At 46.7% G+C, this 23,154-nt stretch overlaps 1 protein-coding gene and 1 long non-coding RNA gene across 7 annotated transcripts in view; one reads left to right on the forward strand and one right to left on the reverse strand.

Moving 5' to 3' along the window:
• The window catches only part of TMOD1 (tropomodulin 1), an 81,228-nt gene that overhangs the window by 26,162 nt on the left and 31,912 nt on the right, over nt 1–23,154 (forward strand). The window contains exons 3-4 of the mRNA XM_072842043.1: nt 12,683–12,839; nt 19,568–19,687. Coding sequence (XP_072698144.1) covers nt 12,683–12,839; nt 19,568–19,687 — 277 coding nt within the window. The remainder of the gene's footprint in view (nt 1–12,682; nt 12,840–19,567; nt 19,688–23,154) is intronic.
• Nucleotides 15,064–23,154, reverse strand: part of LOC140641725 (uncharacterized) — a 33,322-nt gene continuing 25,231 nt past the window's right edge. For 3 of the 6 annotated variants that reach the window (XR_012038314.1, XR_012038318.1, XR_012038316.1), the window contains 3 exons: nt 20,687–22,282; nt 19,883–20,006; nt 15,064–15,817 (listed from right to left, as the gene is read on the reverse strand). This is a non-coding gene — a long non-coding RNA (uncharacterized lncRNA). The remainder of the gene's footprint in view (nt 15,818–19,882; nt 20,007–20,686; nt 22,283–23,154) is intronic. The other 3 variants (XR_012038317.1, XR_012038315.1, XR_012038319.1) reach the window with 2 other exon arrangements.

Here is a 23,154-nt window from a genome sequence, read left to right on the forward strand (position 1 = left end):
TCAGTTTCTCTATCAATAAAAGGGGTGCATTCCGCCTAGATGCCTTCTGACAGCCCCCCCCCCCTCCAGCTCTAAGCAGCTATGATTTGATGAGCAATTCCTGACAGCCTTATTACCTGAATTCAGCTGACGCTTCAAGGGGTTAGGTTTTCAGTGATGCAATGTTAAGCCCCAGTGTCACGTGACAGAATAGAGTACTCGGAGTTGGAAGGCAGCTTTGTTTGCAGCAGAGGATTCCAAGCTTATGCACATTTAAAAAAGGAAGAAAAAAAAAGTCCCCGAAACTTTCTATCTCTCACTCTGCGGCCTGGAAAAACTCGAGCTTATCATGAGATTGTTGCACTTGGACTCCCGCGGGAGAGGAATGCTCCATGTGCTAAAAGTATCCACTGTTGACTGATCCCCCAAGAGGATCTGCCCTTTCTCGTCTCTCTGGAGTTAAGTGGATGCTGCTCTGAAGCCAAGCCAACTCCTTGATTCAGATTGCCTTTGCACCAGGCAGCGGGGAAAATGGGCGATATACAGAAACACTGAAGAATGACGGGTCACACCGTGACCTGTGCGGGAAACAGTGTACAAGTTCTTTTGGGATCAATAGGTAGCTAACGTTTACCAGTTGAGCCATGGGGAAAGCTTTGCATGGTTGATCTCATTTAATCTTCTGAGAGGCTCGGTCATGGGTCCCATTTTAAAGATGGGGAAGCTGAGGCTCAGAGAGATGAAGTAACCCGCCCAGTATGTAACACAGATGGTGCTGGGATTCCAGCCTCCAGTCCTGCCCCATGAGCCCATGCTGTTAACCACCACATCCTGTGAGCACGTGTGGGATGGGGCGTGCCAAGGCCCAGAGTGGGGAATGACCAGCAGGTTGTTCTGGTCCAATACAATTTCCTTGGAAGCTGTTATGTTAGTTTCACCATCCATACTCATCTTTGAAAACAGAAAGAAAAATACCATCAAGATCAAGAATTCATGGGACGCCTGGGTGGCTCAGTGGTTGTGCGTCTGCCTTTAGCTCAGGTCGTGATCCCAGGGTCCTGGGATCAAGTCCCACATTGAGTCTGCCAAAGGGCCTGCGTCTCTCTTTGCCTGTCTCTGCCTCTCTCTCTCTGTGTGTCTCTCATGAATAAATAAATAAAATCTTAAAAAAAAAAAAAGATCGAGAATTTACCTGTAAATATAGCTTGATATTGAAGCTTTGGGGAAAGGGAAGAATTTTCCTTAAGTGTCTCAGTAAAAGGATTAAAATATTAGCAGGAGGGAAGATGGTAGAGATAATCCCTACCTTATAAAGAAATCGGGTCCTGTAAATTGGTTTTAAAGTCACCCATTGGGAGTCTATGACATGTTACAGCCACAGAAACAACAGTGGAAAACAACAGTCCCTCTGCAGGGCCTGAAATAACAATAATAATAGCTCTATTCTCTGTGGAGGGCTTCTTACAGGCCAGGCACTGTGCTAAGTATTGTATGGGCATCATGTCTACGAGGATCCTATGAGATTCGTTCTTGAAGAGTGGGGTCCGTCCATACTGTCCTGAAAAAAAAAAAAAGAAATGGAGGACCAGAATCACACAGCTGGTAGGTGAGAGGCTAAGCTCAGACAGACCTGTTTCTCCTAGTCCTTGATGGGTCAAGAGTTCTGAGAACAAGGGACCATGAACTGCAGGACGAAATGATGGAGGAGAAGACCTAGACCTGTAGACTCGCAGTGCTGGAAGAACACTTAGAAACCATCGAGCCCTCCCTCCCCCGTCTCCTGCATATATGTACATGAGGCAGGTAAACAAACTCTCATTTATGGGGTCCTTCTTGGACACATGTCATTCACTCAGTGCTTTGTGCATTTCACATACCAATTTTATGACGTAAGTAGTAGTATTGACACTGTGATGATGAAACAATAAAAACAACAGCAAAAACTCTTGAAGCACAGAGAGGGCAAAGCTCTATTCAAGGTCACACAGCAAATCAGCCGCAGACCCAGGAAGAGAACCAGCCACTTCCTGTCATACAACTTTGCTTCCCATCAGACTCCACAAAACCGTAAAATCCTCCCTACTCCCCAAATGGCATCCTGTAAACCAAAAGACCCCCTTGGCCATGCAGGAATCATCCACGTTTGGTCCACAGGCCTGTGGTTCTCCCTTGTAACACAAACCAGCAGAATCGCGAGCCCAGGACAGAAGTAAACAGTTGAAATGGAAAGAAATAAATCTCTGCTCTAAAAATAGGCACACATCCTTAGAAACACTGCCGGCCACGCACAGAGCCAAGGATGGGCCCGGCAGGGTGAGGGTGAGCGAGGCCAGGTGTCGGTGTGTCCCCACCCTAACCTCTGTCTTCTGGCCCCATGACCACCTCCCTCTACCCTTCTTCAGCTTCAGCCTCCCTGGGAAGGCTTCCTTTCTCCTCTGCCCCTCTCCTCCCTGCCTCTTTGCTGGGGGACCTCTTGGTCCTGGAGCCCTTTGGCCTTCAGTTCAAAGCCTCTCATTTTTCAAAGCCCAACCTCCCTGCTCCTCCCCTGCAACCCCCCTCTCCTCCCTGCCTCTTTGCTGGGGGACCTCTTGGTCCTGGAGCCCTTTGGCCTTCAGTTCAAAGCCTCTCATTTTTCAAAGCCCAACCTCCCTGCTCCTCCCCTGCAACCCACAGCACTGCACCTGCCCTGCACTGAGGACTCTGAGCAATTTCCTTCCTGATTTTGACATTTTTCATAGAAAATATTTGAAACACAGGAGAGTACAGACGACACTTATGTTTCCATCACCTAGATTTAACAGAAGTAAAAATTTTACCTTATTCTGTTCAGATCACCCTTAAAAATAAAAAATAAAAAAAAACACTGAAGATAAAGGTTTTTTTTTTTTAAAGGTGTTTTTTTAAAAAGATTTTATTTTAGAGACAGAGAGAGAAAGCATTGGGCGGGGGGGGGGGGCGGAGCGATGGGCAGAGGGAGAAGAGAATCTAAAGCAGACTCCCTGCTGAGCAAGGGAGCCCGATGTGGGGCTCCATCCCAGGACCCTGAGATCATGACCTGAGCCAAAACCAAGAGTCAGATGCCCAACCGACTGTTCCACCCAGGCACCTCTGTAGCTCAAGTTTAAATGCTGCCTTCCCACCTCCCAGTCTCTTCCCCATCTCCCAGACACTCTACCGAACACTTTCTCCTTGAGAGGCAGCAAACCCAAGCACCCACATCAGGTAGGTAATGTAAGTGAAGGAAAGAAGATGTGCCAGTTTCATGAGGCACACGGCCATCCTGATTCATCTTTCACTTTTCAACTCTTAGAAGAGATGTGGACATAAGAAAGTTTTCACTCGAAGCTCAACCTTCCAGGAAGGAAAGTAACAACACCATCAATGATGAATAGTAACTGATTCTAGACCTGTGTGTCAGCAACAGTAGGCAGTGGTGGGCACTGAGGCAAACAGGAGAGTTTGTATTTGACTAAATGGTACTTGCTGTTCAGCCTCACCAATTATCACCAGTGTGGAAAGGAAGGTCCAATATTGCCAGATCATTTAATTTTTCAAGAGATACTGGAAATCTGAATTACTTTTAGAGGAGGGGAGAGAAAGAGGGACAAGGAGAGAGAGAATCCGGAACAGGCTCCATCCAGAGCCAGCACAGAGCCTGATGGAGGGCTCCATCTCACAACCTGAAGTCATGACCTGAGCTCAAATCAAGTCAGACACTTAGCAGACTAAGCCACCCAGGTGCCCTTGGAAATCTGAAGTTTTGTGTGTAAGTTCCCCATTTTAAAGTGTCGATACTACATTTAAATGCCACAGACCAAACCAATCCAAGTTTTGGCATTTGATTGGACTATAGGCCTCCTGGTTTACAACTCTGGCTCTGTTTCAAACGACAGGCTTTTATTTTTATTTACACACACACACACACACACACACACACACAAATATATATATAAATACAGTTAGATATATGAAAAGCTCCTAACCAATGTGTGGCACATAGTAACAGCTTAAGTGCACTGTTTGTGGCTTCATAGCCCTGGGATGAGAACTTAGATTCTCAGTTAGGATGCAATTTGGCTGTAAGTATAAGAGACTGGAATAACAGGACTTGAGCAGCGGTTTCTTTATCCCTCAAGTATAAGTCCAGAAGTGGGCAGGTTAGGGCTGGTATGGAGCTCAGATCACCAAACTTCCCAGAATCCCAGATCCCATCCAGCTCATCTCTGGCCAGGCCTGGGGTGTTGTCCTCATCCTCATGGGCCAGAGTGGTGGCCATCATAGCCTCACAGGAGGCATCAGAATAGAGCAAAAGAGGAGAAAAAGGAAAGGAGAAAAGCCATTACATAAGCACCTTTTAAGGAAGGTTACTAGAAATTGCCACTGGCCACTTGTTATTGACCAGGGCTTAGTTGCATGGCTCACCTACCTGCGAGGGAGCCTGGGAAAAGTCGTCTTTAATCTGAGTGGCCTTGTGCTCAGCCCTAAGAGTAGAGTGCTTTTAGTACCAAAGAAGGGGAGACATGATATTGGGGCTGTTTGGAGGCTGTCACTGTGAGTTTGCCAGCTTGACGGCCTGGTGTCCTACTCTGCCAAAAGCTCCAAGACCAAGTGAGAAGAGTTGGCAGGAAATTAGCCAAATCCAGGCCCTTAAAGAAAACATCACCGAAGGCCAGCTTGGCATTTCCCCCAAGTCCCATCAGTGAAGGCTGGCCCCATCCTGGACGCTCCCACCCTGGCACCTTTCATGTGTCCCCTCCCTCAGACCTGCCAGGGGCAGCAGTTGGGTGGCCCGACAGCTAGCTGGGGGCAGCAGGTGTGATGTTGACCTGAAGAGTGTCCAAGTAAAACCAACCGACCTACCCCAGCTGGAGCAGCAGCGTTGTGTGGATCCGGACTATTCGGAATGCATTTTCTTGGTGCCTAGTGCTTGGTGCCGGGGAGGCAGAGGAGATGAAGATACATCCCAGCTGGCCCTGGAGGGGCACTCAGTCTCCTCAGGGAGAGATACACAGCATAGACGTGCTCCAAGACAGAATTGGATGAGCATTATATAAGCACTGGCAGGATGCCCAGGGGAGTTTGGACAGAGAATTACCAGATCAATGTGGGGAACACTGCAAAGGCCAAACAGGGTGCCCAAGGGAAGGGCTTTAAAAGACAAATGCAGGGGAGGAGGCGGGAGGGAATGCCAGGCAGAGGGCACAGCCAGAGCATAGGCATGGCAGTGTGAGAGCAGGGTGCGGCCGTGGAATGTGGAGCAGCCTGGAGAGGCTGGGACCTGGAATCCTGGGAGACGGGAAGAAGATCAGGAGGCTGGAGTCAAATCACAAAAAATTCTCTATACCTGGCTGATGAATTTGGTTGTGATTCCGTAGGTTAGTGGAGGGACCGGGCATTTGTGAGTTTACAGGGGGAGACACAGTTGGATGCTGATGTTGGGGAGGGCCGGCTGGCTGATGGGAGGGAGAGATGAGGAGGGAGTAGGGAGGGAGAGATGCGAAGCAGGGAGGCCGGCCTGGAGGCTGCGCTGACGCTCCCAGCTGGAGGCATGACGACCGAGGCATTTCAGATGCCTCCCTGCAGCTTAGCCTCACCCAGACTCCTTTCCCTAGCAGGCCATGCCCCCTCATTCTGCCACCTTGTCTGTGATGTGCTTTTTGTCCCCTCTGTTCACCTGCCCTGGTTTTTTCCTGCCTGGTTCACTGGGACCCATTGAGCTCAGGAACCGCCTCCTCCAAGAAGCTCAGTACAATCGCTCACACCTGGACCTGTGTCTCCCCTGTAGTGTGAGCCCCAGTGGAGCAGGATCGTGCATCTGTTTTCTCAGGATGCCCAGGGCCCGGCGCAGCAGGGAATGCTGAACGTTTTTCTTCTATGTGAGGCAGAAAAGGAGAATTAGAACATGGGGAAAGGAAGGCTTGGCCCAGATTGTGCCATGAACACTGGAACGAGATTAAGTGTGCTGTTGTGACCTATAGGCCCCACCACAATTACTGGACATGCTCCACAAAAACGCCTTTGGATGTCAGCACTAACACCCTAAAAAAGTTGATTAGGGGAAATAGCAACTATTGGGTTTCACTGGTCCTATAGCAAGGTCAGGGCAGCCGAGCCCAAGGCTTGGATCTTTTTGGAGATAAATTTTTTTTTTTTTTTTTGCTAAATACCTTGTAAAAGGTAATTAGGTGACTCACTGGCCTATAGAATGTTTGGCCTCGCTGAAGTGGTGGAAAGGAGGGAGGCGGGGGGTCGTCTAGGACATGCTTAGTCGTTTAAAATGGGAGGGGGAGAGAAGTCAGTGGGCATTTTGGGCAGTTCAGCCTCCTGGGTTTCACTCCTACCCCAGGAGAGTAACTTCATGCCTCTGGGCCTCAGTTTCCCTATCTGTAAACCGAGACTAGTTTGATAAGGTGAGTGCTGGCTTTCTAACACTTGGAGAGGAAACCAGGTTCTCATATGGCACCACATCTGGTTTCCAGGATCTGTTCCTAGAGGAAGGCTGTCAGGTGGGATGGAACATTTTCTGTGGCTTGGAAGTCAAGAGTCCTGGGCTCTCAGTCCAGCATATGACCTCAATCTAGGCCCTTCCCCTCCCTGACCCTCGGCTGACTGCTCCCAGTATGTGGTAAAGAGGTTGTACTAGGGAAGCCTGGGTGGCTCAGTGGTTGAGGTTGATCCCGAGGTCCTGGGATCAAGTCCCACATCGGGCTCCCTGCAGGGAGCCTGCTTCCCCCTCTGCCTGTGTCTCTGCCTCTTTCTCTCTCTCTCTCTCTCATGAATAAATAAATAAAATCTTAGAGAGATTATACACATGGAGTTGTGTGTGGTTCAGTCACAGAACAGGAATCTAGGACTCCTGGAGCTCAGAGCATGGGGGGGGGGGCACCTTTAATATGCTCTTGTCCTTAGACATACGTGATTTCTTTGAGAAAAGTGATACAATTGCTAGTTTATTTTGTTGCTGTGAAGAATCAGATTAGGGTATATTTTGTATATTGATTAGCCGCCAGCCTAAGAATGGTCATACTGATACTTGGGCATGCTAATCATATACAGTGTCATCTGTATTATAAACTCAAGCTCTCTGGCTTTTTCTGTGCCTCAGTTTCCTCAACTGGAAATGAAAGAATTGGTCCAGAGGCTCTCTTCAGCTTTGCAGCCCTGAGCTGCCAGAAATCCATGAGCTTTTTAATACATAGTATACGTGTGTTTGTGTGTGTGTGCTGCTTGCGTGTTCTGTGCCTGTGTTGCCTGCATGTTGTGTATGTGTGCACGTCTGAACTAGCCCACAGTGGTCCTAGCTGGGGTGGCTTCTGAGGTAGCCCTGACCATAGCAATGATAATTGTGCAGATAGTTGATATTTGGCCTCATTGGCACCTGTTGCCAGGGTGTTAGAGCTCCTAACAGCACAGTTAAGGATCTGTCAAAGCTTCCATTGTCCTCTGGATAACTGGCCTCCAGACTGCAGGTGTGAAAGTCAGATTAAGATGTTAACCTGTCAAGCTGCACATCTGAGTTTTAATTTTATAGCATTTGAAAGGAAGTCACCATTTAAAAACCCGTGAGTAGGGAACCACAGGAAGAGGTTGCCTAATTTTTCCCCTATGATTATTTCTGAAAACATATTAAAAATTTCATGTGTTTTTATAATTTTTAAAACCACTGAATTAAAAACTTATGTATATACCTCCCATACTCTAGCCCAGAGCCTGATATGAGCAAGACCCTCGAGTCAATATTTGTCGAATAAATGAATATCTTGACTTTCTCTACATTGGATTCTAGTCTGATAGAAACTTTAGATCAGATGTGGCAAAATGGCAACCCACAGACTCAGTCTGACCTGCAGATGTGTTTCATGTGACCTGAACATTGTTTTTAAAGTATTTGGATTTTGTGTCAATATTTAAAAATCAAGAGCTTTCACATAAAGATGAACAGATCTAAGACCACCACCCATATTCTTACATGGTGATACTTCCAGAGCTCAGTGGTATGGAGACACTGAAAGCTCCACTGTGCCACAGTCCTCACCACTCCCAAGCATCTAACAGATATAATTTTGGCCTAAGATCACAGAGCTGCCCTCGTCACATGAGCACATTTCCAAGTATAAGGACATGATGACATGCTTTAAGTCCTATGTACCAAAGTTGTCTCGCAAAGCAAATCTCCCCCCTCACCAACCTGTCTTTGGAGTGAAGATGCACCAATAAAATGGTTGTGGGAACTTTTTTCCTCACCGATTGGATAGCCTGGGTCTGAGACTCAGTTTTAGGTACTAAGAGTCATGAGAGATCCAAGGCTATATTTTCTCACCCATTTAACTTTTCCATGACTAATTTACACAGTGAGACTCATCATGTCATCAAACAGGACACCATTTTAAATTTAGCCCCCTCTGGCCTGGCCAGTCCTAACATTGCTACTGGCCACTGGCACACAAAGAGCCTTCTGTCCTTGGAGGTCCCTGACCGATTAGCTACTGCATTAGGCATTTTTATAATTTTCCCCTGGATAGCATATGCCCTTTATTTCCCCCTTAAAGTAGCCTCCACACCCAGCATGGAGCTCAGTGTGGGCCTTGAACTCACGACCCTCAGATCAAGACCTGACCTGAGATCCAGAATCAGATGCTTCACCGAATGAGCCACCTAGGTGCCCCAACATATGCCATTTTTAAATAACAGCTTTGAGATATAATTCACAAACCGTAAAATTCACCCACTTAAAGTGTGCAGTGGTGGTGTTTTTTTAGTATATGCACAGAGTTGTACAACCATCACCACAGTCACGTTTAGAACATTTTCATCGTCTAAGAGAGAAAGCCCTATTTCTCTCCAGCCTCCTCAGCTCTAGGCAACCACTCGTCTACTCTCTGTCTCTATAGGTTCAACACTTGGTATAAATGGATTCCGATACTGTAGTCCTTCGTGACTAGCTTCTTCCACTTAGCATGATGTTTTTAAGGTTTCACCTATGTTGTAGGCATTTGTCAGGACTACGTTTATTCTTATCACCAAGTAGTGCTCTGTGGTACGTATGTACCACATTCTGTTTATCCACTCATTATTTGACTGACATTTGAGTTGTTTCAACTTTTTGGCTATTCTGAATAATGCTACAGTGCTACTATTCTCACCAACATTTGTGCTTTTCTGTCCTCTTTATTATAATCTGCCTGGTGGGTATGAAGTAGTGTCTCATTCTGGGTCTGATTTGCATTTCCTTGATGGCTAACAGCAGTGAGTATCTTTTCATATGTGTATTGGCCATTTTTGTCTTTCTTGGAGAAACATCTCTTCAGATCATTTGCCCATTTTTAAACTGGGTTAGTCGTCTTATATTTTCAGTCCTGAGAGCTCTTTACGTATTCTGGATTCTAGACCCTTATCAGATAGATGATCTGCAAAAATTTTCTTTCAAATTGTGGGTTGTCTTTTTACGTTCTTGCTAGTCTCCTTTGAAGCATAAAACATTTTTTATGTTGATGAGGTCAATTTATCTGGTTTTTTTCTTTTGTTGCTTATTGTTTTAGTATCATATCCAAGAAACCATTGCCTAAGCTAGGGTCACAGAGATTTATGCCTGTTCTAAAAGTTTTATAGTCTTAGTGCTTACATTCAGATCTTTGATCCATTTGGAGTTAATTTTTGTATATCATGTGAGGTCACATGCCGTTTTCGAAAACAAGTTATAATGATAAATAACCATGAGTTTAAGAAATACGCAACTGCCTTTGGTTTTAATTAAATATCGTTATGTTTTATTAAATATATCATTTAATGGGAAAAACCTTTAATTTCTAAAGAGGCTGGTTTCTCAATATTTACTTTAAAAATCTAATAATCTAAGAATTGTCAGAAAGGGCCTTTGATGTTTTTGTTTCTTAAAAAATCAACTGCTTTCAATAAAGATTTAAATAAATTAAACCATATTTTAACATGCTATGTAAGTAATATTTTTAAAGTACATTAAAAACATCTTTATTCCCCTGTTGTAATGATATGGGCTTCAATTTAACAGTAGTTCTCAATGAGGGACCATTTTGCCCCCCAGGGGATATCTGGCAACATTTGGAGACATTTTTGGTTGTCGCAACGTGAAGGCGACGTGCTAGTAGCATCCATTAGGTAGAGGACACAAATGCCAGTAAACAGTTGACAAAGCATAGGACAGGCCCCATGATGAGGATTCATCCAGCCCCAAATGTGAATTGTGCCAAGGTTAAGAAACCCTACTTTAACTAAATCAGTGGCCTCTATCAGATATATTCTGAAAGAGATATGAGTTTGCAAATTCTCTCCTCCTCAGTTGTAGCCTTGTGGGTTTTTCCCATCACCTATCCTTTAGGGACCAACATGTGCCCCAGCACCTCACTGCCATCAAAACCCTTTAGAGTGACAAAAATCTATCAGGTCTTTCTTTGTGGGAATCATTGGGAAAACACTTGCTTTCAATGTTTACTTCATTTTATATTTGTACATCTTCATTTTTTGAATTTGGAGACATATTTGGATAATACATCTCCATTTCAGCATACACAGTTGGGAAACCAGTCTCCTGCTAAAATGTATTTTATCTGATTATAAGTGGTAATTTGTGAGTGCTCGGCAGTGGGCTAAGCACTCTTCCTGCATTATCTAATTTAACGTTCTCTCTTTTTAAAAAAAAAAAATTTATTGGAGTTCAATTTGCCAACATTTAGCATAATACCCAGTGCTCATCCCGCCAAGTGCCCCCCTCAGTGCCCATCACCCAGTCACCCCAACCCCCTGCCCACCTCCCCTTCCACTACCCCTTGTCTAATTTAACTTTTTCAATGAGCTCGAGACAGTAGCCATCATTATTCACAACTTATAGCTGTAGAAACTGAGGCCCAGTGATATTAGGCAACCTACCCGACATTATCTAGCTGGAGTCAGCACTACATCAGGCCAGGGCATAAGCCTGATGGGGGTCAACTGTGAGGTGCAGGCATGTCACAGAGAATTTGGTTTGCTCAGAGTAGATAATCACAGATGGAGGTTTTTTCTCTCTTACTTGAGTCGCCATGATTGCCCCACCATGGGAGAGATGGGGTGGACACACAGCCAGCCACAGCAGATCCCATCTCACCCAGGACATGCCCACAGAAATGTACCTCACCTGTGGGCCTCATCCACCTGTGTGTCATGGTGGGCAGTAGCCAAGGACTACTGCATAAGAGAAACTGGCATCACTTACATTCCTGATGCTCACCCCAAAATCAGTCATGGCTTTCTTTTCTACTTCCTGGCCATTCTCTTGTGACATGCTCCAACTCCCATACTTTGCTGACTCATGGCCCGTATCCACTTGCACCCAACACTCCGACCTGAGCAGTGCCTCAGTGGTAAACAGTGGGAAAACATCTTGTGAAAGATCATACTGCCTTTAAGCAGCAGCATTGTCCTCCCAAGCTTTAGCCCTCAGTATGCCAGGCCCACAGCTCTCTACATATACCTGATATCATCCCCTCTCAGAGGGGGCTTTCCAAAGGATCTGGACTATGTGGGGATGGCTGCAATTATGCATTTTGATAGTACAGAGATCGGAGGTGGGATGGCTCTCTAGGTTAGCTGGTTTGGGGGTGCAGCAAGAAGTGGGGTGAGATTCTGCTCACCTCTACCTTGTAGTCAACCTCCACTAGGTCCCCGAGTGAAAGGGGGTGGGGAGAGAGCAATAATTGGAAGTGAAGACTGCCCTCCTCCCCGGCATCTGAAGAAGAACCCTGGTTTTTGTTCTAGATCTGTCCCCGCAACTCCTTGGGCAAATCTTTCCTTGCTCTGGGCCTCAGTTTCCTCTTGAAGGGAAGGTGTGTGCAATAGACACTCTCTAAGCATCCTTGCAACCATAAACTTCTTTGAATCTCTAAGGCACTGGGGGCTGAGGTAAGGGAAGACTACGTGACTCAAATCTACCCTAATTCTAGTCTGCTTTAATAGCAAGCCCTCACCTAGAAGCCTAACCGTGTTTGAAGAAGGAACACGATTGGCTGATGCTATCTTTCTTGAGACACCCATCTCCAAGGGCAACGTTCAAAATATTTAGCAGCCAGAGTGGCACGAGCATGGCCTGTCAGGAGGGTGGAAAGCAGCTGGGAGGGCCGTCCAGGGCTGCAGCCCAAAACCATGCCTCACCCACCCCATAGCTCTGCTGAGCCTTTCCCTGCTTGGTTATCGGGGCTGCCGCTTCTTCCCTGATTCCGCATGCAGGGCACTAACTCAAGGCCCTTGGGCGTCTTCTCACCCCAGCCACTGTATGCACAATAGCTGTAATTATCTGCATCCAAATGCCATCTTAATTATACTCACACTCACAGATGCCCTTGGAATGCCCCTGTATGCTAAGCCCTGTGTCGGCTGCTTCTTCACCCCCTTGCCTTCAGAAATATTGACGGTTTAGAGACTCTAGATAATTAAGAGACCTGAGTCCTAGCCTCACTATGCCTCTCATCTGCTGGGTGATCTTGGGCAAGTCTCTGCCCCTCCCAGGTGTCAGATTCCTCACATGTAAATGAATGGCCTGGATTGATTTGATGGGCTCTGAGGTCCCATTGGTCAAAGATGAATTTTGGGAGAAATGCAAGTCTTCAGCAGCTGACCACTCTCTTTCTCTTTCTCTCGTTCTCTCTCTCTCTCTCTCCCTCTGTGTCACCCGGCCCCACAACCTCCACTGTAGAATGCACTGCTGCCTGCAGGCCTGAGGCAGAAGGATCAGACCACCAAGGCGCCCACGGGCCCCTTTAAAAGGGAGGAGCTCTTGGATCACTTGGAAAAGCAAGCAAAGGAGTTTAAAGACCGAGAAGATCTGGTCCCCTACACAGGGGAAAAGCGAGGTACTGAATAATGTTACTCTTATAAATACATCACTCCCCATGCATCCTTGAGTGCCACCTGTATGCCAGGCCCTGTGCTGTGCCATATGGGACTGGGCCTCCTTACCCTCATGCCCGCCCAGCCCAAATTCACAAACCCAACACCAAAAGCATCAATGCATGATGTAGATTTAGTGAAGTTTGGGGTAAACCAAGGAAAGAGTGATACCTACCCAGATCGGTAAAACATTCCCCTAAATCCCCTTTAACCAGGGTGTCCTGATTATTTGTCATGCAAACCGAGATGCTTTTGAAAATCAAAGAGGACATGATTAATCATGACATCGGGACATAAGGCCTGCACACGGCCCGTCCTGTACAAAGTGGGAGCAAGATCACCTGTCTCTACCCTAACTGTCCCTGCTCTCCCCACCCCAACCCCAACCAGCCCAGTGTTCCTTTCTCTGGCAGCTGCATCCCCTCCTCCATCTGTCCTTCTGCGACTCTCTCTCCCAGCCCAACACAAGTCATCTAGAACAGAGAGGCACGCCCTGCCCCTCGGGCCCTTCCAGGACTTCCCCTTGCACTCCCAACCATTCTGCTGTGGTCTTGTGTTGTGCTCCCCCTCACTCACCCCGCTGCTGCCCCACAGGCCTCCTTCCATTCCTCACACATTCCAAGCTCTTTTCTGCCTCAGGACCTTTGCCCGGACCCTCTGCCTGGACCGCTGCTCCTGCTCTCTGGCTCATGCTGTCTTCATGGCTGCCTCTTCCTGCCCTATAAGAGGCTTCATGGTTAGAAACACCGCCTGGAGCTAGATGTACCCTGGCTGCTATCCTGGTACTACCACTTACTAGCTGTGTGAGCTTGAGCAGAGGTTTGAATCTGCTATGCCTCTGTTTCCCCCTCTGTGAAATGGGGATGAGGAAGATAATATTACCAGCCTCGTGAGGTTGTTATGAGGATTGAGTTAAGATACATATAAAGCGCTTAGCTGGGCACCTGGCCCATAGTGAATGCTATGTAAGTACCAGCTATTATTATCCTCTTGGTCTCAACTGTACTGTCTCCTCTTTCAGGGGAGTCTTTCCTGTCCACTCTGTTTAGGACATACAGTCCCTTCAGCTCCCCCCTGGGTTCTTCTCCATCTCAGGAGCCTGTGTATCCTTCAGAGCAATTTCCACTTTATCATTTTCTCTTTATTTACCATTCCTCTCTCCTACCGGCCGTGAGGGCAGGGCCTCAGGCTGGTTTTGCTCACACGGTACACCCGGCACCCAGCACAGGGCCTGGTGTACAGTAGGGCTCAGTAGAGAGGTGTTGAATGAATGAGTTAAAATTAAATAAACCTACAGTGAATCTTGTGGGCTGCTTCCTTACAATAGTAGCTCCACGAGTACAAGGACCCCATCTGTCTGGTTCATCATTACATCTGCACCTAATAAACGCTGGACGTAGTAGGCATCCGATAAGCATTTGTGGAAAGAAAGCATTCATTCTAATCAGTTAATTCATTGTGTAATGGTTTATTTCCAGGCTCTTCTGTTCTCCCCACTCCCAAGATTATAAACGCCATGAGCCTAAGGTCCACGTCTGTGGCTTTTACCTCTATATCTCTGTCATATGATAACTAATCGAATGAAAAAGCAAGCAGAGGTAGCCTCATAGTGGGGGAGCTTGAGCCATACAAACCCTAGACTTGGAGCTCAGTCCAGATTTTACAGAAAACCTGGAAGGTCAGGGAAGCCCAAGGGGCATTTAGATTACAGAAATCTGGAGGATTGTGTGGTCTGAGGCATCCTGGAGGAGTGGCAGGGGGAGGAGGCCTTGACCGTGAGGGCTGGGTGTGCCCAGCTGAGAGTGGGCACGAGAGGTCTTTAAACAAGGCACTTGTGCCATGAGGAGTGATTTCTGTGCAGCAGATAAACATCATGGAATCTCTGGATTTCATGCAGCCTTAGAACTCCCTTTGTCCCACCTGTACATTTGAAAAAGGGGGACACCGAAGCTGTGAGAGAGTCAGCAGCACAGCTGGGTGGACTGAGGATGACCAGGGTCCCATGTGCCCACCACCCTATGAGGGAAGGAGCCGGAGATTGAGGGTGGGGGGTGGGAAAGGGAATCTGGGAGGTACACAGACCAATCCTGCTGCCCCTCCGTGGCATGCTGGGCTGGCATGAAGCCAGGAACAGCTCTCCAGACTCCCAGAGCCTGACGGCCTTCATGAAAAACCACGCTGACCCAAGGAGGGTAGCTAGAATTTATTCTGTTTCCCTATAATGACACGCCTAAGAGATTTATCATCACCAGCAGCAGCAGCAGCAGCACCATAAAGCATTTACATGATGATTGTTGGAGTCTTTACAGTTTGAATAAGTGGGGGTCTCAGCAGAGAGTGTGGGGGAAGGACTCCGTCTGGCTCTAACAGGCAGACTCAGGGCCATGGTGTCTGGGCCTTGCTGAACATTTACTTACCTAACGCCGGGCCTCGAACTAGCCAAGGATGAGGGGAAACAGCACCCCAGCCTCCACAATGCTGAAGAGAATACAGGAGGAGCCATAAACTGGTGTGAAGTCCTGAGGAATCTGGACTTTCATTCACTCTCACTCAAGTGGGGGAGAATCAGAATAAAGCTTCTATGCAGGATGTTTTTAGTGCAGAATTATATTGAATTCTCCCTGTGGAATTAGATTTGACTGCACATGCTGAGGATAAAGTCAAATAAGAGAGATTTAAGCAAGACAAAGGTTTAACTTTCTTTCATTTAGCTGCAGGGCTAGGCATTCTGGGCTGGTAAGGGATCTTCCCTGGCATTAGCCATCAAGACCCTTTCCAGTTTTTCATTCTGCCCCCCCGGGCAGTATGTCCTTGTCCTCATGGTCCATCTGGCTGCTGAAGCTCCAACCATCACATCCACATTCCAACTAGTAAGATGAAGGAAGGGAAGAAGTCCAAAGCCCCTTTTGTATCTTCGAGCCACTGCCTTTGCTGGAGGCACCTGCCACAGAGGTGTAAGAAACCACAGGTCTGACACATATATTGAAAGTCCAGCCTACACATTGCATTAGTCATTTTTACAGCACATTTTCTTTTTAACCATTTTGTTTTCTTTGTATGTTTTGCTCTTTTCCAGATACAGCTCTGTTGGAGGTTGTGATACATTTTCCCTCAGATGACTTTGTTATATGTTCTGCTCATATATGTAGCTGATTTTTGCTATAAACAACTTAAACAATAAAATAAAGTAATTCAGGGTAATTCTCTCCACTGAGTGATAGGCACTGATCCCATTTTAGTGAATACTCTTCTGGACTTTTCTCTCTGCACTCCCCACCCTCCCCACCACTCCCATTACAATTGTGGTCCAAGTCTCCATCATCTGCATCCCTGACTGTTGTAGGAATCTATCTCCTCACCAGTTCCAGGCTCCCATCCTCACCCCACTTTGGGTGATTCTCAATCAATAGCCAAAGTGAGCAAGTTTCTTTTTTTAAATTGAGGTAAAATCCACATAATATAAACTTAAGCATTGTAAAGCAAACAGTTCAGTGGCATTTAGCGCAGCCACAATGCTCTGCAACCCGCACCTCTATATAGATCCAAAACATTTTCATTACTCCAGAATAAAACCCTATGCCTAATAAGCAGTCCCCTTTCAGTCCCTGCACTCCAGCCCCTGGCAACCACCAATCTGTTTCTATGGATATGTTTATTCTGGATATTTCTCATGAATTAAATCATATACTATGTGACTTTATGTGTCTGGCTTCTTCCACTTAGCATATTGCTTTTGAGACTCACTAAATTCCTTTTTATGACTGAACAATATTACACAATTTGTTTACCCATTCATCCACTGGTGAACATTTTGGTGGTTTCCACTTTTTGGCTACTGTGATTAGTGTTATTATGAACATTCCTGTATAGGTATTTGTTTGAGTACCTGTTTTTAATTCTTTGGGGCTTATACATAGGAGTGGAATTACTGGATCACATGGTAATTCCACATTTGTACCATTTTACACAGCCACCAGCAATATACAAAGGTTCCAGTCTCTCCACATCCTTGCCAACATTTGTTCTTATACATTTTGGTTTTTATTGGAGCCATCCTCATGGGTGTGAAGTGACATCTCATCCTGGTTTTGATCTGCATTTCTCTAACAACCAATGCTGTTGAGCATCTTTGCGGGTGCTTATTGGCCATATGTGTACTCTTTGCAGAAATAGCCTTAAGTTCTTTGTCCATTTTTAAATTGGGTTGTTTTTGTTGTTGAGTTGTAAAACTTTTTTATATATTCTGCATTCTGGACCCTATCAGACATGTGACTTCAGTATGTTTGTCTTTTCACTTCCTTGATAATGTCTTTTGAGGGACAAAGATGTTAAATTTGGATAAATTTAATTGCTCTATTTTCTTCTTTTGTTGTCATATCTAAGAGTATGTTGCCAAATCTAAAGTCATGAATATTTACACATAGATTTCCTCTAAGAGTTTTATAGTTTTAACTATCATATTTCAGTCACTGATCCATTTTTAGTTCATTATTTTGTATATGATGTGAGATAGGAGTGCAGCTTCATCCTTTACATGTAGATGTCCGGTTCTAGTGCCACTTCTTCTTCTCTTTTAAATATTATTTATTTATTTGAGAAAGAAAGAAAGAGAGAGAGAGAGAGCAAGTGAACAGGAGAGGCAGAGGGAGAGGGAGAGAATCTCAAGCAGACTCCCTGCTAAGCACAGAACCTGACTCAGGGCTCAATCTCACGACCCTGAGATCATGACCTGACCTGAAACCAAGAGTTGGATGCTTAACCAACTGTGCCACCCAGGTGTCCCCCAGCACCACTTTTGGAAGAAACAATTCTTCCCTGACTGAACGGTCTTGGCACCCTTGTTAAAACTCAATTTTCCACGGATGTATGGATTTATTTCTGGACTCTCAATCCTAGCCCATTGTCTATGTCTATCCTTGTCAGTGCCACAGTATCTAGATTTGTAGTAAGTTTTGATATCAGGGAGTCTGAGCCCTCTGAGTTTGTTCCCTTCAAGATTGTTTTGCTTTTTGGGGACCTTTTATGATTCCTTATTAATTTGAGGAATTAATTGGCTTTTCTAGTTTTGAAAAAAGAAGAAAAGAAAAGAAAGAGGGCCTTTGTAATTTTGATAAGGGTTGCCTTGAATCTGGAGATTGCCTCAGGCAGTGTCACCATTTTTTCTTTTTTTTTTTTTTTTTAGTGTCGCTATTTTAACGTTGTCTCCCAATCCATGAACGTTGGATAGTTTTCTATCAAGTTTTCTTTCATTTTGTTCAGCAATGTTTTCTACTATTCCACACATGAGTCCTTCAGCTCTTTGGTTAAATTTATCCCTAAGCATTTTATTCTTCTGGATGCCATTGTAGGTGAAATTATTTTCCTAGTTTTCCTTTCAGACTGCTTATTACTGCTATGCAGAAATACCACCCGTTTGTGTACATGGATCTTATACCTTGTAACTTACTCCTAACAGTGTTTATCAGTCCTAACAGTGTTTTGTTGAATCTTTAGGGTGTTCTGCATATTATATCATGTCATCTACAAACTGAGATAATGTTATTTCTTCCTTTCCAGTCTGGATACCATCTTTTTTTTGCTTGTCCATTTGCTCTGACTGGAACTTTCAGTGCAGCGTTGAACAGCGACAGGGAAGTCAGGCATTCCTTGTCTTGCAACTGATCTTTGAGGCATATTTCCTCCCTCTGTCAGGTCCCAGCTCATAGGCCATCATCTCAGTGGGGCCTTCTGTGATCACCCTACCCAAAAAAGCAGTGCCTGCCTCATCCAGACCCCAGCCTAGAACTTCCTAGTCTTTTGTTCTGCTTTATTTTCCTCGGCCATGCTTAATACCATGTGACATCTTTGCATGCTTATTTACTGTCTATCTCTTTCACTAAATTATAAATTGTTCTGTGCTGTTCCCCTCATTCCTAGAAAGGTGTCTGGTACTTAGGAAGCTCTCAGTAAATACCTGGTGCCTAAATGAAAGGATACATGCAGGCATGTATGCAATTTTCATCCATGGAATTAAATTGTTCCATTTTACAGACTTGCTTTTTCACACATTATGTCTTGGGCATATCCTTCTTCATAAGCAGATATCTCCATCATCCTTTATGATAACTGTGGGATCTCTATCATATCGATGTCCCATAATTTCTTCAACAACTGCCTGTTGGTGGTCAGTGCAATGATCATCCTTGTGTGCTTCTTTGCTCCCTTGTCCAGTCATGAGTCTGACACTTTAAAAATATCATGTCTCATGAGACAATGATACATTTTTGCTCCCTATTCTTTTAATAATCTGAATATGTTTTGTTTATTTTGTTTAGAAATGTTTCTAAATTTTTCTCTCCTATCCAAACCCTTGGTGAGGGTATCCCAGAGCCTGACATTCAATTACATTTTTCTTTTGTAGCTCTTGGCTACTTACAGGTCATTTTCATTAATGACCAGTGTTTTCTATAGTGAGCGGTCTAGTTTGACCAAGTTTTAAAGTCCTTCTTTTCAAATGTGAGAGGTGCTCTGTTGGAGATCTCTGATTCTTGTTCTTTGGGGGAGTTTTGGCACTGGGTCCCCAGAGGGAGAAACCTGAAGTGACTGAGCTCAGCACCGAGAGACCCATAGGGATCTGGGACAGTCCACCTGGGGCCGTCACCAGAGACTGCATGTAGCTGCATGCCCTGTAACGGGCACTTGTGTCTTGCAGGAAAAGTCTGGGTCCCCAAGCAGAAGCCAATGGATCCCGTGCTGGAAAGTGTGACTCTGGAGCCAGAGCTGGAGGAGGCGTTGGCAAATGCCTCAGATGCAGAACTCTGTGACATCGCAGGTAAGAGGCTTTCCGGAAGCTTCTGCATGTCTTTTAGAAGGGTTTGACCTGCCTCTTCAGGGAGTCTTGGATGGTTTATTTCAACATGAACACACTCTCTGTTTCTAAAAAGGACTAGAGGAGATCTCAAACATTAAGACAGAAACCCATTCACAAAAACCAAAATGAGGAAAATAGAAATAAAACCACCCAAACCTGTCACTCCACAGAGCCATCTGTTGTTGCCATGAGAGCCAATACCAGAGAGATGTGGAAACATCCCAGGGAGGGCCAGCATAGGTCCTCTACCAGCCACTGGATCAAATTTTGCCCAAGCCACCTGGGAAGAGAGAGCAAAGGGGAAGGGACAGAGGGTGTGGGCAGTTCAGATTTGGGAGGCTCACGAAGTGCTGGAGGAAAGTCATCTGACTTTACAACCTTGTAAGACTCAGAGAACTGGGCTTTGAGGACCTCGCCCCCTCATCTCATATTTGTATAACACTATCCATCTCAAAATGTGTTCCCATACAATTTTCACAAATAACCCTTAAGCTCCAGAAGGTGGCCTGATATTCAGAGCTCTTCATCACCCTTGTCTCCCTGCTACAGTCTAGTCCCTGCCCTGTGTGCCCTGAGTTCTGGCCCTGTCGGGGATTGGGCTCGGGCTGCAGCAAACACCCCACATGCCCACTGTAGTACTGCTCCTTGGCCTGGAGGGTAGGGTGTGGTCTTTTCATTCTGCAAACATGGGAGCTGCTAACCCCTCAGCCCAGATAGTGACAGGAGGTGGATGGGGTGAGAAGAGACTCAAGGCAAGTGGGAAGGGGAGAGAAAACCTAGAATCAGCTGTGACTGTCCAGCCATGATACTGAGGTTAGGGGAAGAGTCAGGAAGGTTCCATATTGCTGACTCCAGGAACTAAGTGGATGGTGGTACCATTAATGAATGTGGATATGTTAGTCTGCTCGGGCTGTCATACAAAATACCACAGGTTGGATGGTTTAAACAACAGAAACTTACTTTCTCATAGTTCTGAAGGCTAGAAGTCCAAGATGTTGGCAGGTTGGTTTTTTCTGAGCCATCTCTCCTGGGCTTGCAGATGACCACAGCTCACTGTGTCCCTCAGTGGTTATGTCCCCTGGTGTGCCTTTGTGTCTCTTGATATCTTTTTATAAAGATGCCAGGCAGATTGGATTAGGGCCCAACTTAGCAGCCTTCCTATAACCTACTCACCTCTCTAAAGACCTTATCTCTAAAGGCATTTACAAATTCTGAAGTGCTGGCGTAAGGACTTCAACATGTGAATTTTGAAGACACAATTCAGCCCATAACAGTGGGAGACGTTGCGGTTTTAGAGGAAGTACTGAGTTCTTTGTGGGATCTTTGGAGTTTGGGGTGCCTGTGGGCCACCCAGGAGGGGCCAGTTGGACTTGACAGTCTTCAGTAATGCAGAAAGGTCTACACCAGAGGCCTTGTGGTGTCGTTAGCATTGTCAAGCTCCAGGCAGAAAGCATGACCTTCAAGTGGGTGCCTGGGGCTCCGGAGGCAAGCGCCGTGGCCCGTGTAGAAGCCTTTGAGAGATGAAGAGTAGAAATGGGGCAAAGCTAGTCACCGTGGGGGCCAGTAAGCCACACATGGCCTAGAGTCCAAAAACCAAGTCAAGACAGGCAGAGCCTGATGCAAGAGCTAGGAAGACAGAATGGGGGGTCAGGGCTGGCCGGGGACCCACGGCTGTGTGAGGCCAGAGGCCAGGGAGGCCGCAGCGCTGGAGGCCGCAGCTGCCCGCAGCTGTCTTCTGCTTCCTCACAGCTTCTGGCTTCTCCTGGGCGTAGTGCGGGGGTCCTGGCGGCATTTGTGCTGGGGAGTGAGAAGGGGTGGCTCTCCCGTGGAGCGGGACATGAGGGGAGGGACGGCGGGAAGCCTCTAGCACGAGGGGCGGGCCTGGTGCCCAAGCCAGGTTGCGGCGGCCCAAGGAGCGCAGGGTGGGGAGAGCCAATGCCTAGATTCCGAGTCCAAACAGCCGTTCCTCAGGAGCCAGAACATTTGGAAAAGGGCTCAGGGCAGTGGTCTGCAGGGCGTCGGGGCTGAGAGGGAAAGGTTTGCATGTTCCCTGTGAAGTCCAGAAGCAGTGAGTACTTCACCCAGATGGACACAAAAAGCTGGACTCGGGGATCTTCCCTGGTTTGCTTTGTGGTTCAAGATAGGTTTTATTAAAAGCACAGAGTCCTCACTTGGCTCCTAGATTTCCAGCAAACCATCTCCCCGATCGGGGGGTCCCGCCGACTTCCAGTTAACCTGTGCAGCAGGGAGGCGGGTGGGTGACACCGCTGTCCAGCATCTCTGCACTGACTCACCCTGGAGCTCTTTTTAATCCCAGCCTTGTCCTCTGATCACCCTCCGTGATGTCACTGCCCTCATTAGGCGGCTCAGAGGGATTATCGAATGACTCCGCTGTCAGAACCGCCAGTCCCTGCGCCAAAATAGAACTGCAATATCGTGCTCAGTTTCTGTGTTGATTTCTTGAAACTATTTCTCTTTATTTTTGTTGGCGTGGCTAATCATTATTATCTGCTCATGATACCGTACCCTTCCGTTGTCCGGAGAGGAGAGGGGGAGCTGTGAGCCAACACCAAATGTCAACTGGCTAACCCTGGGCACCTGCCACTGTGAATCAGCCCTTTGAAAGGTGGCAGGGTCTCTGGGGAAGGAGGGACTGAAGATTTGTTGACTACCCCCTTATTTCCCAGGCGCTATGGGAATTGCTTCTAGGACCTTGCTGCGTTTGTTGAGCACAACAATACTAAGAAGGAAGTTTTACTGTTGTCCGTATGTGATGGGTGGAGGAAGGAGGCATGGTGACACTAAATGTCTTGCCCATGGGGCTTGAACCCAGGCAGCTTCATCCTAGGGCTCCTCTGAAGGGCAGTGGGGACAGAGGGCAGGCAAGAGGGGGTCCACAGCCAGGTCCCATGGGACTGGCTGGGGGGAGGCCACAATAGGAAAGTCTCTGTGTGTCCAGGAAGGCATTGACCCCTTAGGGTCAGTGGGACTAAGGGGAGCATTGGGGGAGGCCAGATGAAAGCAAGGGTTTAGGCAGAGAGGTGGTGGTGTTTGGAGATGGGGGGATGTAGGAGGCAGGCTCCAGGTAAGGCCAAAGGCTAAGGTGGAGCTGGGGACTGGGTCTGAGGTACAGCTGTTCCTAGCACTGGACCAGAGGCCAAGATGTCAGGAGGATGTCAGCCAATCTGGCCTGAGGCATCAGAAGACAGCTGGGGCGGGGGATGCTACAAGGAGAGCTGCTTTGCCAGGGTCTCTTCAGAGACATCACAGGAGGTAGAGGGGGACCTAGTGTGAGTGACTGGTGTGGCAAGCTGGGGGTTAGGTCTTTTCTCAAGGATGGGGTTGCTGGAGCCATGAGTGTGGATAACTCAGCAGAGAAAGAAAAGTAAGAAGAGGAGGGCATAGGGTCTGTGGGGCATATCTAGTCT

The sequence above is a fragment of the Canis lupus genome, chromosome 10, assembly GCF_048164855.1.
Source record: "Canis lupus baileyi chromosome 10, mCanLup2.hap1, whole genome shotgun sequence".
In the NCBI taxonomy this organism is placed as follows: Eukaryota; Metazoa; Chordata; class Mammalia; order Carnivora; family Canidae; genus Canis; species Canis lupus.